This window comes from Saccostrea cucullata, unplaced genomic scaffold, assembly GCF_032062105.1.
Source record: "Saccostrea cucullata isolate Sc308-1 unplaced genomic scaffold, CSIRO_AGI_Scuc_v1 ctg2474, whole genome shotgun sequence".
Classification (NCBI taxonomy): Eukaryota; Metazoa; Mollusca; class Bivalvia; order Ostreida; family Ostreidae; genus Saccostrea; species Saccostrea cuccullata.
In genome coordinates this window covers 80,738-96,859 of record NW_026940357.1, presented here as the reverse complement: position 1 = coordinate 96,859, position 16,122 = coordinate 80,738, and the positions used below count along the sequence as shown (strand labels likewise).

The 16,122-nt window shown below is 33.3% G+C and overlaps 1 protein-coding gene across 1 annotated transcript; it reads left to right on the top strand.

Moving 5' to 3' along the window:
* The first annotated feature begins 33 nt into the window (after window positions 1-33).
* Window positions 34-6,941, top strand: LOC134255170 (probable cytochrome P450 CYP44). Its single transcript, XM_062737668.1, has 9 exons — window positions 34-328; window positions 736-973; window positions 1,286-1,476; window positions 1,620-1,815; window positions 2,090-2,264; window positions 4,410-4,576; window positions 4,954-5,032; window positions 5,281-5,440; window positions 5,938-6,941. The coding sequence occupies exons 1-9, from the start codon at window positions 124-126 to the stop codon at window positions 6,090-6,092; spliced, it is 1,566 nt and encodes a 521-aa protein (XP_062593652.1). The 5' UTR covers window positions 34-123; the 3' UTR covers window positions 6,093-6,941.
* Window positions 6,942-16,122: the final 9,181 nt, after the last annotated feature.

The window sequence follows — 16,122 nt, the reverse complement described above, 5'->3', positions numbered from 1 at the left end:
AAATAAGGTCCTTCGAACTTTGTACTATTTTTACACCTACCACATCTGTTTTTGACAGACGCTCACACTGACGAAGCCAGGGGAGAATATACCACATTTCTGATGGTTTAGAACAATGCCACCATGGGACTAAAGACCTTATGCTATCAAGCACATTTCAAAAAGCCGGTAAAATACATCACAAGATATTGTCAGCGATGTATGAGTGTGGCATTTGCAGAAGAATCGAGAACCAACACTTCTACTTCACAGAAAATCAAGCCTTTCAAAGACATACCTGGACCCAAAGGCCTGCCTTTTCTTGGAACAATCTTACATTATAGAAATGGTATAATACTGAATAGAATGTTTTATCGCTAAAATGATAAATGCGCATTTAATGATGTCCGATGAGGGTCTGTTCTGAGACACAATGACAAAGGTTATTCTAAGTTGTTAGAATGATGTTACTGTGTCTCGGTACAAGCCCTCACCACACTTAAAATACCTCCCATATACTTGCAATATAGCAAATTGGAGCAGATCCGCTCCGTATTGATTTTGAAGAATACAAAAGGGGTTGGGTTGAAAATAACTATTTGTAATTCTGTAAAACTAGTCATTATTTCCCTGAGCTGATTAGAAATGACATAAATTTAACAACTAATAATTAAAACATCCAAATATTTTAACAAACAAATTTGTGTTACAACTTTAATACTGTACTGTAACAACATATTTTCTCTTTTGCTGTAGGTCCATTTCGGAAATTTACTGTAGATAGGTATCAAGATGCACTGATTTCTCGCTACAAGGAATATGGACCCATTGTCAAGGAAAACATAGCAGGTGTGACCTCAGTTCGAGTCTTTGACCCCGATGATGTCAGAACAGTTTTCCTGAATGAGGACAAACAGCCACATGTGGCCCCACTTCTGGACACAACAAAACAATACAGGGAACAAAGGGATCTTTCACCAGGACTCGGAAACACGTAAATCATTAAATACACTCAGTCAAATTTAATGGATTCAGCAAAAATGAGAAGTATTAAAGATTTGAATGATTTTTATTAACCTATTTTGAATCTGATCTCCAATATTGAATTTATTTTTTCCCACCTGAAGAGGCTTTTATGACAATTCACTCAAAATACTTTGGTTGATACTGCATACAAAATAGATAAGCACTTTAAATTTGAGAAAACATGAAAGAATAATGAGTTGATTGATGTATCTGCAGCGATGTGATAAGGTTTAGATGATATTAAGTTTAATTACTTCGTTTGACTGTGTGATAACTGTAGGAATGGAGAGGAGTGGTACCGATTGCGGAGCGCCGTTCAGCAGATGATGATGAGGCCGAAGGCCGTCACTGTTTATCTCCCCCTGGTGGAGGAAGTGGTGGACGATTTTATCCAACGAATAAAAAAGATCCGGAACAGTAAAGGGGAAATAGAAAACTTCAGACAGGAGGCAGCAAAATGGAACCTGGAATGTAAGGACCTGTCACCTATATATATTCATTTGAATTTGAAATGGAGAAAAATGTGATTGTTAGTTTTATGTTTTGTTTTTTTTTCCTGCCCATAGCTTCCTGGAAAGACTTGTTGCTCTCATGAGTTTTTTCCCTGTTTATAGCCTCTGGGATGACCTGTTTTGAGACCCGCCTTGGTTGTTTAGAAGACACCCCCTCTTCACATATACAGCGTATGATTTCCAGTAATAATGCCATATTTGAACTGTCAACAAAGATCAACTTCTCTGTGCCTTTCCACAAAGTCCTCACAACAAGGCTGTGGCAGTCCCTTCTTGATGAGGAGGATTATTTCTTCAGGTATAAAAATAAATGTCTCAAAATGCGATACCCATGAGGATGGTTTTTTTTTTTTTGGAGCAGCAACTCTTGACAATGAACTAAATTATTTAAATTAATTGTTAATTTCTGAAAACGAGCCTTAAATCTGTGTAAAATCTAACCACAAATTTAATTTTTGAATTTTTAAAGCAATTCAGAACTTATATTAATTTATTTATTTATGAACTTATATGAACTACAGGACCTCAGGATTGTTATTTTTGATAATATGACATTTTTTTTTGTTTGTCAGGAATGGTCAGAAGCTGGTGGATGACACGGTTGGGAGGATCGACCACCTGAGGGAGGAGGGGAGGCTGGGGGAGGGAAAGTACAACTTCCTGTTGTATCTCCTGTCCAGAAAGGAACTGTCCTTCAAAGATGTCAGCATAATTACTCTGTCACTGTTTGGGGATGGACTTAATACAGTAAGCAATTCAGGATTCAAAGATGTCAGCATAATTACTCTGTCACTATTTGGGGATGGACTTAACACAGTAAGTAATTCAGGATTCAAAGATGTCAGCATAATTACTCTCTCTCACTGTTTGGGGATGGACTTAACACAGTAAGTACGAGGGGTTATCAAAAAGTTCGTGGACTAGCGCCATAAAATTAAAACCGCTAAAGGTACATCAATGAATTTTGAAATATCTAGTTAGCATCATCTTTTCTATCCAAAGAATAAACCACAAATCATGAATTTAATTTTTTAATAAATTAGTGATGTTTTTGTAAGCAATGGTATGTCCAGGCGGCGCAAACTCGAAAACGACGTTTTTTCGACCTATGTGTAACTGAGAAAAACTCATTTAATATGAATATTTGACATCCAAAAATCCCGTTAATTCAGATATGTGTCATGACACAATTGTTCTATAAAATATAAAATTTTCACTTCATTCTGGAAGTTCTATGAAATTTTATTGTAAATTTTACACGGAATGTCCAAACAAATGAGGACTTGAAAATGACATCAAAAGGGGGGAGGGGTTTCCGTTTCCAACATTCTATAAAGTTTTGCCCCTGAAAAAAATAGTATAGACCTAAAATATGTTGAAACTGGCTACAGAGAAATCATATGCATCCAGAGTACTTCTCTTTTAATGTCAAAATAGATTCAGAGTGTAAAGGGATACACAGTTAATGTCGATTTGCAGTCAAGGTGTGAAAAATCAATCCCGTCAAAAATGACGTTGATCATGTGTTGTAGATATTGAACTCCCAAAAGCAAAATATGCCGGCACAATCAAGCGCAGATCTCTCCCAATGTATTAATCCATCTGGAATGTTATATTCATTGAAGGCCACTATTCATGACATTGTAAAGTCATATAAACAAGGCGGGTTTAAGTCCTTACTCAGCTCCAGGGAATCTCATCAAAAAAGTGTATGAGGTAGAAAAAGAGAACATTGAAAAAACAATGACGTTATCGGACGTCATGAAAATAAACGACGACAGCGCCGGGTGATCATATAATGTCGTTTTCATTTTATAATAATTTGGCAAATAATGAACGTATCAGGCTAAAATTTTCAACATTTCTCTATTTTGTGTTGTTTTATGTTCCATATAAATTTTGAAAGCACAGACTACATAGTACTAATTTAATAACCTCAGTCCACGAACTTTTTGATAACCCCTCGTAATTCAGGATTCAAAGATGTCAGCATAATTACTCTGTCACTATTTGGGGATGGACTTAATACAGTAAGTAATTAAGGATTCAAAGATGTCAGCATAATTACTCTGTCACTGTTTGGGGATGGACTTAATACAGTAAGTAATTCAGGATTCAAAGATGTCAGCATAATTACTCTGTCACTATTCGGGGATGGACTTAATACAGTAAGTAATTCAGGATTCAAAGATGTCAGCATAATTACTTTGTCACTGTTTGGGGATGGACTTATACAGTAAGTAATTCAGGATTCAAAGATGTCAGCATAATTACTCTGTCACTGTTTGGGGATGGACTTAATACAGTAAGTAATTCAGGATTCAAATATGTCAGCATAATTACTCTCTCACTGTTTGGGGATGGACTTAACACAGTAAGCAATTCAGGATTCAAAGATGTCAGCATAATTACTCTGTCACTATTTGGGGATGGACTTAATACAGTAAGCAATTCAGGATTCAGAGATGTCAGCATAATTACTCTGTCATTATTTGGGGATGAACTTAATACAGTAAGCAATTCAGGATTCAGAGATGTCAGCATAATTACTGTGTTTGGTGATGGACTCAATACGGTAAGAAATTCAGGATTCAGCATAAAAGCTTTGTTATTGTTTGTTGATTGACTTGATACTGTAACAGTATTAAGTAATTCAGAATTCAAAAATGTCAGCATTATAACTTTTCACTGGAATGAAATTTAGCAAGGTTTTCTTATCTTTTGTTGAGGTTGATACTGTAACTAATATCAATTTGTACCAAGGAAAAAATTTTAAATCATTTAACATGTTGAAGATTATTGAAAATGTACAAAGCATTGGTGTTTATACACAGTACTTAAATATTTTCTAGATGAATTGGATAGTTTTATTAATTATGATTATTTTCCTAGACTGTGCCAACATTGATATTTGCAATGTACTGCATAGCCAAAAATCCAGAGGTTCAACATAAAGCTTATGAAGAAGTCCGAGATGTTCTGAAGGACGGAGGGCCTATAACTGGAGAACACATCAACAGAATGACTTACCTCAAAGCTTGTGTCAAGGAGTCACAAAGGTGATTCATTTAGGCTACTCATTTTTCATCACTTTAAAACATTTTCTGACATTGATTTATAGGTAAACAAATGTACAGTTGGTTGTTCAGTAGAGATCCTCAATAGTCATTAAACAGAAAAAATATAATTAAGTTGAACTTTACAGTAATACACAGTTAAAGCAAAGTGCCAGGGATATGCAATTTTGATATGTCATAAATGAAATTCATTATAACCATTAACATTACAAAACATTTTTTAACTACAGGGATTAAAAATCACTTCACTGTAAGCATGAGTTCATTGCAAGCATGTTCGCTATAACAATAATTACTATATTTATTTTAAATATTTTATTTTATTCTGCTTATGATTCCCCTTTCTATTCCAACCTTAGGATCCTGCCCATTGGCCTAGAAATTAAGAGGATTCTGAAGAAGGATTTAGTTCTGGGAGGGTATCTAGTACCAGCTGGGGTAAGTTGTTTGTCAAGCTGAATGTTCAGTAAATGATCTTGATATAGGCTTTAAGCTCCACGTAAACTTTACACACAGCAGTTAGTCTGATTGAAGATAATGTTTATAATACTTATTACAATAATGTGTATTTTCTGTACTTGAAAAGGGAAGCTGTAGTAAGACTAGAATTAGTTACACGAGCAGTCATCTGATACTTGCTAAGTGAAAGAGCCTTGGATCATATATATATTATTTTTTTTATACAGACAATAGTTGAGCTGGCTCCTTATGTACACTACAAATCCCCGGAGTACTTTGTGGACCCGGACCGGTTTGTCCCAGAGCGTTGGCTGAGGGACGGGTCAGCTCTGAACATCCACCCCTATCTTCTCACACCATTTGGACACGGACCAAGGATGTGTGCAGGTTATTGTCCAGTTTTACTAACTTAACTAGCTACCAGCTGTCCAGTTTATCTGCTGTGAAATCACAAATTTTTGGGGGGGGGTTTGATTTGCGTTATTTTCGAGGTTTGAAGAGACCCATAAATAAATGTCGAATACGAAATGTAAATGTTACATACATAACTACTCAAACAACAATTCTTTATCCATGAAATCAAATCCCAGTGAACCGATAGATTTTCCCCAAACCAGGAAAATTTGACCCCATGAAAATATGTGATTTTATAGTAGCTATTATATGGCAACACCATCTTATGACCGTTGTTTGTCTGGTTAATTTAAATGTAAGTTAAATGTAAAATGTACTGGTTGCTTTAACGTTAAAGGTCATTTTTATGAATATCAAAATTTCTTAAAATTTTTAGATTTTCACAATTATGTGGTCTTTTTGTAAGGAGCTTTTGCATTTTTCTAATGAGGTCCATAAAAATTGACAACTTCTTTCCTTTTGAATTTAAGGGAGAAGATTTGCAGAACAGGAGCTTTATGTTCTTTTATCCAAAATGTTGAAGAACTTTGAGTTGGGGTATGATGGTGACCTTGACATGAAGTTCCAGGTTTTGATGGTCCCTGACAGACCTACGACCTTCACCTTTAAAGAAAGGTCATCCTGATAGAGTCGGGCCATTCAAAATCTGAACACTCTGATTGGACAATCCTGGTAGAACAATAATGACTTTGATGATTGGGCATTTCAATATCAATCCAAATAACATTATTTTTGTAAAGTCATGCCAAGAGCTTTCATTAATGTGGTGAAAATTAGTGATTACAAACTGTATTCCTTTAGAAGAGTATTAAAAGTGTTCACAGGTGTACATTGTATGTGTTGGAAAAGTTGTTATCAATATTGATTTTTTTATTTTATGCATTTGAAAATCATGCAGCATTTCCAAGGAAGTATTGTACAGCGAAGTTGGTTATGCTACAATTACTTTGTACTCCTGTGTATATACATGTATACTGTAGAAACACAAATTTTCTTGGGGATCAAATTTTATTGATTTTTTATTTTAAATGGTTTTGTAGGCATTAAATTTCATCGTTTCGGAAGTATCCCAAGTCAATAAAAATTCATGTGAAAATAAATTTTGGGTGGGATTTAATTTCATTGATAATCGTTTACAATGAAATAAACGGAATTTTTTCCCAATGAAATTTTCTGTTTTTACAGTATTCAATCCCATAAGCAACAAAAGTCTTTTTCAATTATGTTAATATTCACATTTTAATAAAAATATAATTGGCTCACCATTGATTAAGCATTGTGCACAAGTAGTCAAGAAAATGAAACATATGATATCCTGCGGCAATTTTTTTATTGGTGCCTTTTTTATGTGACCTTGACTGTCATGTAATATGATATTGGGTATTAATTAAATAAATAACAAGATTGGCAATATACTGTTTGCATATATATTCCTTTTATTCTTTTAAAATAAATGTTATTATAGATTCATATACTAGTAGTTCTTTGTTCATACTCAGTTGAAAATAATAAGAGGATTATCTCTTGTAAGCACCTTTAATATCATCAGATTTATATCTTTTCTAGCTTGTAACATGAGTTTTGATTGGTGAGAAAGTGATATAAATTTCTATACACCTGACTTGAGTCAAAACTAAATAAAGTGATGTTACAGTGCAGTTTCTTGATATCAAATAGCAATTAACATGATGTACAATGCATTTTGCAGGGAGTATATGTAATAGTTTGAAATACCACTTATTAGCCGTAGCTTTATGAAGTTTTATCAAATGGGAAATTAGATTCATTATCCAGGTCCAATGTCCAATGTTTGGGACTTTTCGCCGATTTCCCTTGATGCATAAAAGTATAAAAATTGCCGACAACAGATGCTGCTGCGCCTTGATAATAAAATTAGCCTTTGACAAGTTAATAATTGACATATCAAATTTATGTTGGATACCAGATAAACGGATTTTTACTAAATATAAATAGCTCCTGAATTCCTAAGAGAGACAGAACATGTGTATATATAGACGAGATTACGAAAAATGACCGATCACTTATCAGGTATTCTTTAATTGTTAATAACTCATTAAAACGGACAATAATCATTAAGATTGCCACAGTTTACTTAAAATTATTATTTATTATTTTTTCTGCATTATTTTTGTTGTTTCCACAATTTTACGAAGCAAAGGGAAAATAAAGCTTTCAAACTGTGACTTTCTTTTTCATAGAAAACAATCCTTTTTATCAAAAAAAAATATAGGAAATATGTTTGTCATTTTAATCATGTATACTGTAGACATCTGCGACGGCAGTTTGAAATTAACGTTCAGACAACTAAAAGCAAATTTTACTTACATTTTCATTTAACAAATATGTTATACCTCAATATAAAGTATTACGCTGGTGTGCTATACATCGATTGTAAAATTTACATTTATACAAAAATTCTTCGAACTACTTAAATTCTTTTAAAATATTTCATATATGTTCGATCATATTTCATATTTTTAGTTAATACAAGCATCTGTACTTTTTCTGTACAAATCACTATATTGAATTGAAATCAATATATTTAGAAAACTGAAAACAAAGAAAACTTATTGCAGTCTTATCAATGAAGTCACAGATGTGAGTCTCCCAAACTATTAACTGATAAATGAGCAGACCGTAACAAGGTAAGAAATGCCTCTAGAACGACAGCTTACTACATTATAATGTCTCTGATCAGATAATCCAATCAATGAGAGTAATTTACAGAATATGTGACCTAAAATCATACTACTGGGGTATTTATCAGTCTCACCAAAACATTTATGTACATGTATATTTATATATCTGTGGATTACTTTACTTTCAGAATCAAAAGATATTTTGATATGTTTAATGTTATGAAACAAGAATCATGTCAACACATAGAAGAATAGAGCGCAGCGGTCAGATCTTGGTATTATCGTGGGCTGTTGGACTTTGTTTCAGCGATCATTCTGAAAACCAGACGACAGAAGACTCCCAGAATTCCCCGGACTCAGACAGACTTAACATCCTGTTTGGAGTTTTCACCCTCATGCTCATCGTTGCCATAATGTCTGGTGTCGCTGTGTGCATCATCAAAGGGAATCAAATCGAGGCTGAAAAAGCAGACGACAACGAACATTTGCATGAAGATGACGTCACAGAGAGGACACTTCTGACAACCTCATCTTGAAAACAGCTGAGAACCTCACAGTCCAACTTGTAATATGAATTTTAAAAAAAATGCACTCGGATGGTGGAATTAAATCTGATAACTGATGCAAACTGATATAAACAACCTCTTCTTGAATCCTGTAGATCTGAACAGGGCAAATATTACCGGAATATGTTGTGTGTGTATTTGATTAAGCTCATCACAATGTTCGAACGGGAGTGACGTTTTAGTGTTACCTTATGGTTGTGGCCTCGATATAATCTTTCAAAGCTGAGGAATTGTGACAAAATCATAAAAGAGCATGTTTTTCTTATGAATATTTTCTAACACAAGACAGGCTACTGACAAACAAGCTGATGAAACAGTGGTACCATCAAAATAGTTTAAAACGTTTCGTAAATACGATTGTCGATACAAAAACTTTACTTGCTAATACAATCTGACATTGGGTCGGATGTTGACTGACACCTTTAATATAAAATTCTTGGGCGATTAACTTTCATACTGAACTCTTTATGGATTTATACGTTTACTCCGATCATGGTAAAGGGTACACGGCGATGTGACCATTCGACAACTAGGGAATGCTTATTCTTCTATGGGACATGATTTCAACTCTGATTTAAGGGGCCCCTACTTACTCTGCTCATAATTTTTTATTGTGGACTTTTGAGCATTGTTCGATCAATATCTCCATATTTATGGCAGATATTTTTATTTATTTGGTATTTTAACCATCCTATTAGTAAGACCCAAGTGCAATCATCAAAAAAAAAAAAATAATAATAATAACAGCAGTGTTTATCTGCAGTATAGTTAAGCTTATCATAATATACCAGTTAATATGTGGAAAATTAATGTTTTTTGTTATGCAATGTAATAAAAATCTGCACATAACAAGATTTGTAGATAAAACACTGATCACAGTCTTCGTATGGGAGCTCATGGCGAACGTTAAAGTTTCTCAAAAGCAAGTTAAACTCGATGTTCAAGGTCAAAAGATGAAAAAGGACATTAAACATGTGTCTTATGTAGAGTCTTCATCTTCCCAGTTTTGGTATGAAACCATCACATCATACAAAACATCAAAAGATTGTAAGGTTTCTATTAAAGTTATACCGGTATTTGATAATTCCTTTTCCGATCCCATGTCTTCTATTTCAAAATGTTCTGTAAAAAATTGTAAAACCAGTGACATTTTGATAACTAACACCTCTTTCACCAGTAATCTTACTGGACAGAACTTCTATACCAAAACTTGTGAAAATCTGAACTGCAAATCTTCTAATGTTGTCTATGGAATAGAATGTAATCTGTGTGGACTTGTTTATGTTAGTGAAACCAAGGGGTCACTTAATAAAAGAATATCAGGTCATTGATTTCAAATAAATCATGATGGTCAGCAGCTTTTATACAAACATTTTAATTCACCTGATCATTCTATTTTGTCAATGAAAGTTAGAATTCTCGAAAAGATTTATCACCACACAAATAGTCCGTCGCTGAGTACACCTTTCCGTAGATAACGATAAGAATTTTGAATTAGAAAACCAGGGACAGTCAGCCTTTCCCTATGGATGTTATCATAGGGGCTTGTCTTCCGGATTGTTAAATGTAAAATAAATTTTAAAAATTTTGTTGAGTGGTGTTCAACAGATAACGGCCGATCATTGGTCGATGTTCGACCAAACATTGGCCCGTAGACGACCGATGTTCGAAGCATGTTCACCAACGTATGAGCGAAGTAATATACATCGGCCGATTATCCTGGAACATCGTTTTATGATTAGCAATGCATCGCTGGGCCTTTGTATAAATTTTTATCAAAAACGCATTGGTTGAATCGCTGGATAATCACCACGGATGCCGATGACCACCGGTCTACGGCTACCGGCCGGGAAATGTGACCTAGGCATTAAATACACTTAAAAGTTGTTAAAATAAAGATCCTGACACTTTCAGGCAAGAAAAACCACGTTTAAAAAAGACGTACCACACTTATATACATAAACTTGTATATAGGTGTGGTACGTCCCTATGGATGTTATGACAATGTTTATTAGTGTTGGAAATCTTTCCATTCCACAGTGTAACTATGTAAATGTGATGGGACTTTTTAACCATACACAGAGACTGGGCATCGGTCTTACAATAAACCTGTAATACACGATGTTTCTTCTGGTTCAATACTACCTTATGTAAATCAACAGTTAGGTCTACATCATTTTCGCACAAAACTTTACTCTCACCCTTTGAAACTTTTAGTTTTCTTGAAAAGGCCAAGGAAAGTCCAAATTTTGATTCCTCGACACCAGAATATAAGCTCGGATCTCTAATTATGGATATTTTAAATCACAGGCTTTAAACGCGCACGTTTTATTGAAGAAAATGCAGCTAAAACAATGCGTTTTTTCCTTAAACTTCAATATGCCAATAAAGGAATTGACGCGGTTAATAAAAGTAATAATCTGAACCACAAAAAGTTCCAGTCTTGTTTTCCCCCATATTTCAAGTTAAAGACTACACCTTGTATTTCCTACAAATATACATCGACCATTGCTTCCAAACTTTTCAATTACAAAAAAAAAATTCAAGGCCTGGATATCGAGTATCTAAACATAACATAATCCTTCATGTTCTTCTTCGCCCTATAACTATAGTCCTGCTGGACACGTTAGTACAGGTGACGTCAATATAGTTAATAATGAGAACCTCAGATCACTTATATTAAAAGGTCCTGAATATAGAAAACCCGATCCTTCAACTGGGGTCGGAATTTCATAAATATTATGAATTCTGTGGAAGATTATGCCAGACGATGGACCATATATGCAAAAGAAGACGTTGACACTTTGTCAGAATGGATTAAATGTATGAGATTCATGTTAAAATCGCGTATTATAAGATTGAGGGGCAATATGGAAACCATCTATCCTTTGGTATTCAATAATCCAGAAGTGAAAAAAAGAATTAGCTAGCTGACAAATCTGTTGAATACTTGGATATTTTACTTGAAAAAGACGTTAATGGTAATCTAACAATCAAGCTCTATGACAAAACGTGATGACTTTAACTTTTCTATCGTCAACTTCCCTTACTGATGTAGCAATATACCTTCATCGCCTGCATACGGAGTTTATATATCTCGGTTGATTCGAGAGCATGCTCTACGTATGAACAATTTCTAAAACGAGGTAAATTATTGACAAACAAGTTGATGAAACAAGAATATCATCAGTCTCATTTAAACTCATCATTTCGTAAGTTCTATGGTCGATACAATGACCTTGTCAGCAAATACAAATTATCAATGAGTCAAATGCTGACTGACGTTTTTAATACTAACTGTTATTTATATACTGAATTGATTATGGAGTTTCCCCTTATTTCCTAATCATTACAAGGAGAGCAAGGCGGGTGTGACCGGTCGGCAGGAGATGCTCACTCCTCCATGGTACCTGATCCCATCTCTGATGATTTTGAGGTCCGCGTTTGCTCTGCTCCTATTTTGTATTGTTTTATGGACTTAGATATTGAATACTGTTCGTTATCTCCATTTGTTGGATTTTGAAAGATTCGATATTTCTTTTGTTCTCGTAAATTCTGATCCTTTCGCTCTAACTGATAAATTTTACTTTAATAATTTTTGATTTGCCTCTGAAGTCGTAATTTGCCATTTTTATACATGTTATATGCAAAAAAAACAAAATATTTGAAAATATGAAATTGTTGTTAATTCACAGACCCTTTTAATTATTCCTAAATCAAAATATTCAATGGTTTCAACAAGTGACACCCCTTTTCTTTCTTGATTTTATAATGTGGACGCTAATTTCGTCAGAGAGTGAAAAAAATATTAAATTCAAATATTTTTTTGAAATACATACTTAATACACATATATAAAAGTACATGTATGATAAAATTTTAATTTTATTTAGTGAATAATTGAAATTATCATTAACATCAAATCAAACGTAAAAATATTCCATTACTTTCAATGTTAATGAAAGCTCATTCCTTCATGGTTCTCCATACCTACACTGTTTTTGAGGTTGCGGTCGCTTTGCTCATAATTTGCGCAGTGGTTAGAGCGTCTGTTCTAGAGTGGCGAGATAAAGAGTCAATCCTTACGTCGCAGGTTTGAATCCCACTGTGGGACGTGGAAACCGGTCATTCGGATGAGACCGTATAAACCGATGTCCCGTGTCATAGTACATGCTGACACGGAAAAGATCTCTCAATGCCCAATGGCTGTTAGTGCAGAACATAGGACAAAATATGTAGTTGTCCACTGGCAAATGGTGGCGTCTCCATATGAGAGAAATATTCTCGAGAGGAACGCTAATACAGTTGCTGTCATGACATATATTTAGGTGTAAAAGAATTAAAAGACTATATTTTTCTTTCCTAAACACAATTGTGCAACTTTAAATGGAAATGGTAAACTGTTTTTGAAAACTAGCAGGGACTATATTTTTGGCGGAATGGAGGTGTATAAAAATATCTTCTTTTCTGCTTCTCAAAATTATTATAGAACAATGAATTTAGTAATAATATTTACACAATCATTTTCAAATATAAGTTAAACTATTAATAAGGGACTAAACTTTCAAAATATATAAAATAAATATGATTTTTCAAACAAATTAGAACAGTATTAGCTTTTAAAATCTTCCAATCTAAGTACAGATTTAAGCCAAAATATCCTTTAAAAGTATTTTTTCTCTCTTAGAAAACGATCAACACTTTTTGTTCTTGTATCATTTGTATCTTTATGTGACAATTTTACTATATGTGAGAATAAAAATAAGAATAGCCAATATATCCTAAAAGGTTAAGAAAAGTAGAGAAAATTCGTATTAGCCAATATCCATTTTAGTTGAATTATTTATGTCAAATAGGTAATATCAATTTATAGGCCATATATGGTATTTTCTTTTTATGCGAATAGAAAAACATTCATTTTTTTTAAAAATACAAGTAGGGATCGAATAATTGGCAACATTAATTTTTTTATTCCTAATGTCCAGGGAAAAGATTATGACCTTGACCTGACCGTACCTCTAATTTAAAACGATACCATCACTTAATGATAATGTCTTCTTAGTGTCCAAACATTGCATTCATCTTGAAAAATAAAACACTGATCTTATTACCTAAAATATCCACAATTGTCGAAAATTTGAGAAGCCATTTAAAGCAATATGAGCTGTATCTTTGAGAAATTTATTTTGCTGGCAAAATGTGCGTTATTATTAATTTGTATGTAATTTAAACCGTTATGACCAATAAGCCCAAAATAAAGTTTTAGAATGTTTAAGAAGAAATGTTTCTGTACAACTGAATATACATTTTTATATAAGAAATCATTATTGTACATGACGACAGTAATTCAATTTTGCTCCAATCAAAGCTAATAAAAAAATTTCCATCGCAAATATGAACAACAGAGGTTTATAAATGATTTATTTTTCTGTCATTAAATTAGTTAATTACAAAGGACCATATTTGATAAGGGCTGATTTTTGCCCCCTAAAAATCAACATTTTAGAATGATATCCAGGTATGTTTAATTGATATTTATTTTGTAGAAGAGATAACATTAGATATATTCCCAATATATTTTTCACATTTATGTGCACTCACTGGCTGTAAATGATGACAGAAATAATGCTTTTTTGATATCTAACCCCAAAAAGCCAAAATATGTCATTTTCATGATGTTTTTTTTTCTTGTGGGAAACATAGAGCGCAGTGTAGAACATGCATAATTTTTCTGTCAGTAATTAGTATTGGATAGATACATCTTTGGTAAAAATTTAAAGTATGTTCTAGTTTGCGCTCAATATTTTCTGGAAGAAGAACTGCTTGAAAATAAGCAGTTTTACAAATTATGCTAAAATTGCTGGAGAATGTAAACTTTATGATGTCATATTTCTACTTTAACAACATTTTGATCAAATTGAAAATTACCAATAAAGGTCGCATGTATAGCTGTGCAAAGTAAAGCTATATATAAAGTAATATTAAGATATTCCTTTTAAGGGGCCATTTGAGACACTTATCATATATTGCTCTTTGCAATTAAATTTTCCATTGTCAAACATGCAGCTCATGTTGCTTTAAAAAAGGTTGTTCACTTTCTCTTTTTGGCAATTTATACAATGAATTTAACTCTCCATCTTCTAATTAGATGCACTGGGATGTATACATATTAATTGATCCAATCAAAAGACAGATGAAAAATTAGCCGCTCTTGTAGTTCGCCAAAGAACTTCATATGATAAGACTGAGCTTTTTTTGCCCTCTTAAAACCAACATTTTAGATTGGTTTGATCCAAAAGTAATATCACAGTGTCAATATCTTTCATATTTGGCGTCATATTATCAAATACAATATACCAAAAGATGCACAAACACAAATCTTATTTACATTGAAACTTTCATTTAATGATGTTTATTTTAATTTATTTCAGAGATGTTTAAAAATTAGAGCACGGGGGGTGTCGCCGCATTTAGAATGAATTAGACAAACACAATAAAAAGACTCTAAAAAAGCACATTATCCCTTCTTTTTTTAACAGACACAATTCACGTCATTTTTTAATTACGTTAATTAATCAGACAGATAGAATAAAGAATGTAAATAAGAGACTTCTTTATAGATAGTTTCAGCAATTTTGGGCGGGTGATGGGTCTGTAATGTTGTAAATTTTGAATTTCCCGGGTGGCAGTAGATACAAAATTTACAACATGACATTTTTGTATTTACTGCCACCCGGTAAATTCAAAATTTACAACATGACAGGTCATTGAATGATCAACAGAGGAGAATACCGAAAGATAGGAGATCGGACGGAAACGTTCAACATGGTGTCTGACCTTGGTCAATGAAGACAGAATGACGTGAATTTTCAAGTTTGTTAAAAAAGATTGACAGAAGGCTAAATTATGAAAAGAGTGAGTGTATAATGGTACAAAGAATTCTTTAAGAAAGTGAAATTGGTGAAAGTGTGTGCGAATTATAAATATTTTTTTAAAGAAACGAGGGGGAAACGCTTAAAAACACGTCGATTTATAGCAATTTCATCAACGTTGTGACATTACTTTTGGATGAACCCTCGTATGTATAATTGATTTTTATTTTGTAGAAGAGATTACATTGAAAATATTTCCAATGCATTTATTTTACATTTATATGCACGCACAGGCTAAAAATGATGTTAGAAATGGTGCTGTTTTTGCAATCCAACCAAAATAAGACAAAATTGGACTTTTCTTGACATTTTTTTCTTATGGGAAACATAGAGCGAGCTTAGGACATGCAAATCTTTCCTGTCATTAATTAGTCTTATACAGATACATCTCTGTTAAAAAAAAATGTTCTAGTCTACACTCAATATTTTCAGAGAGAAAAACTGTTTAAAATGAGTAGTTGTATACAAAATACGCTAAAATGGCGGGAAAACGTAAAAT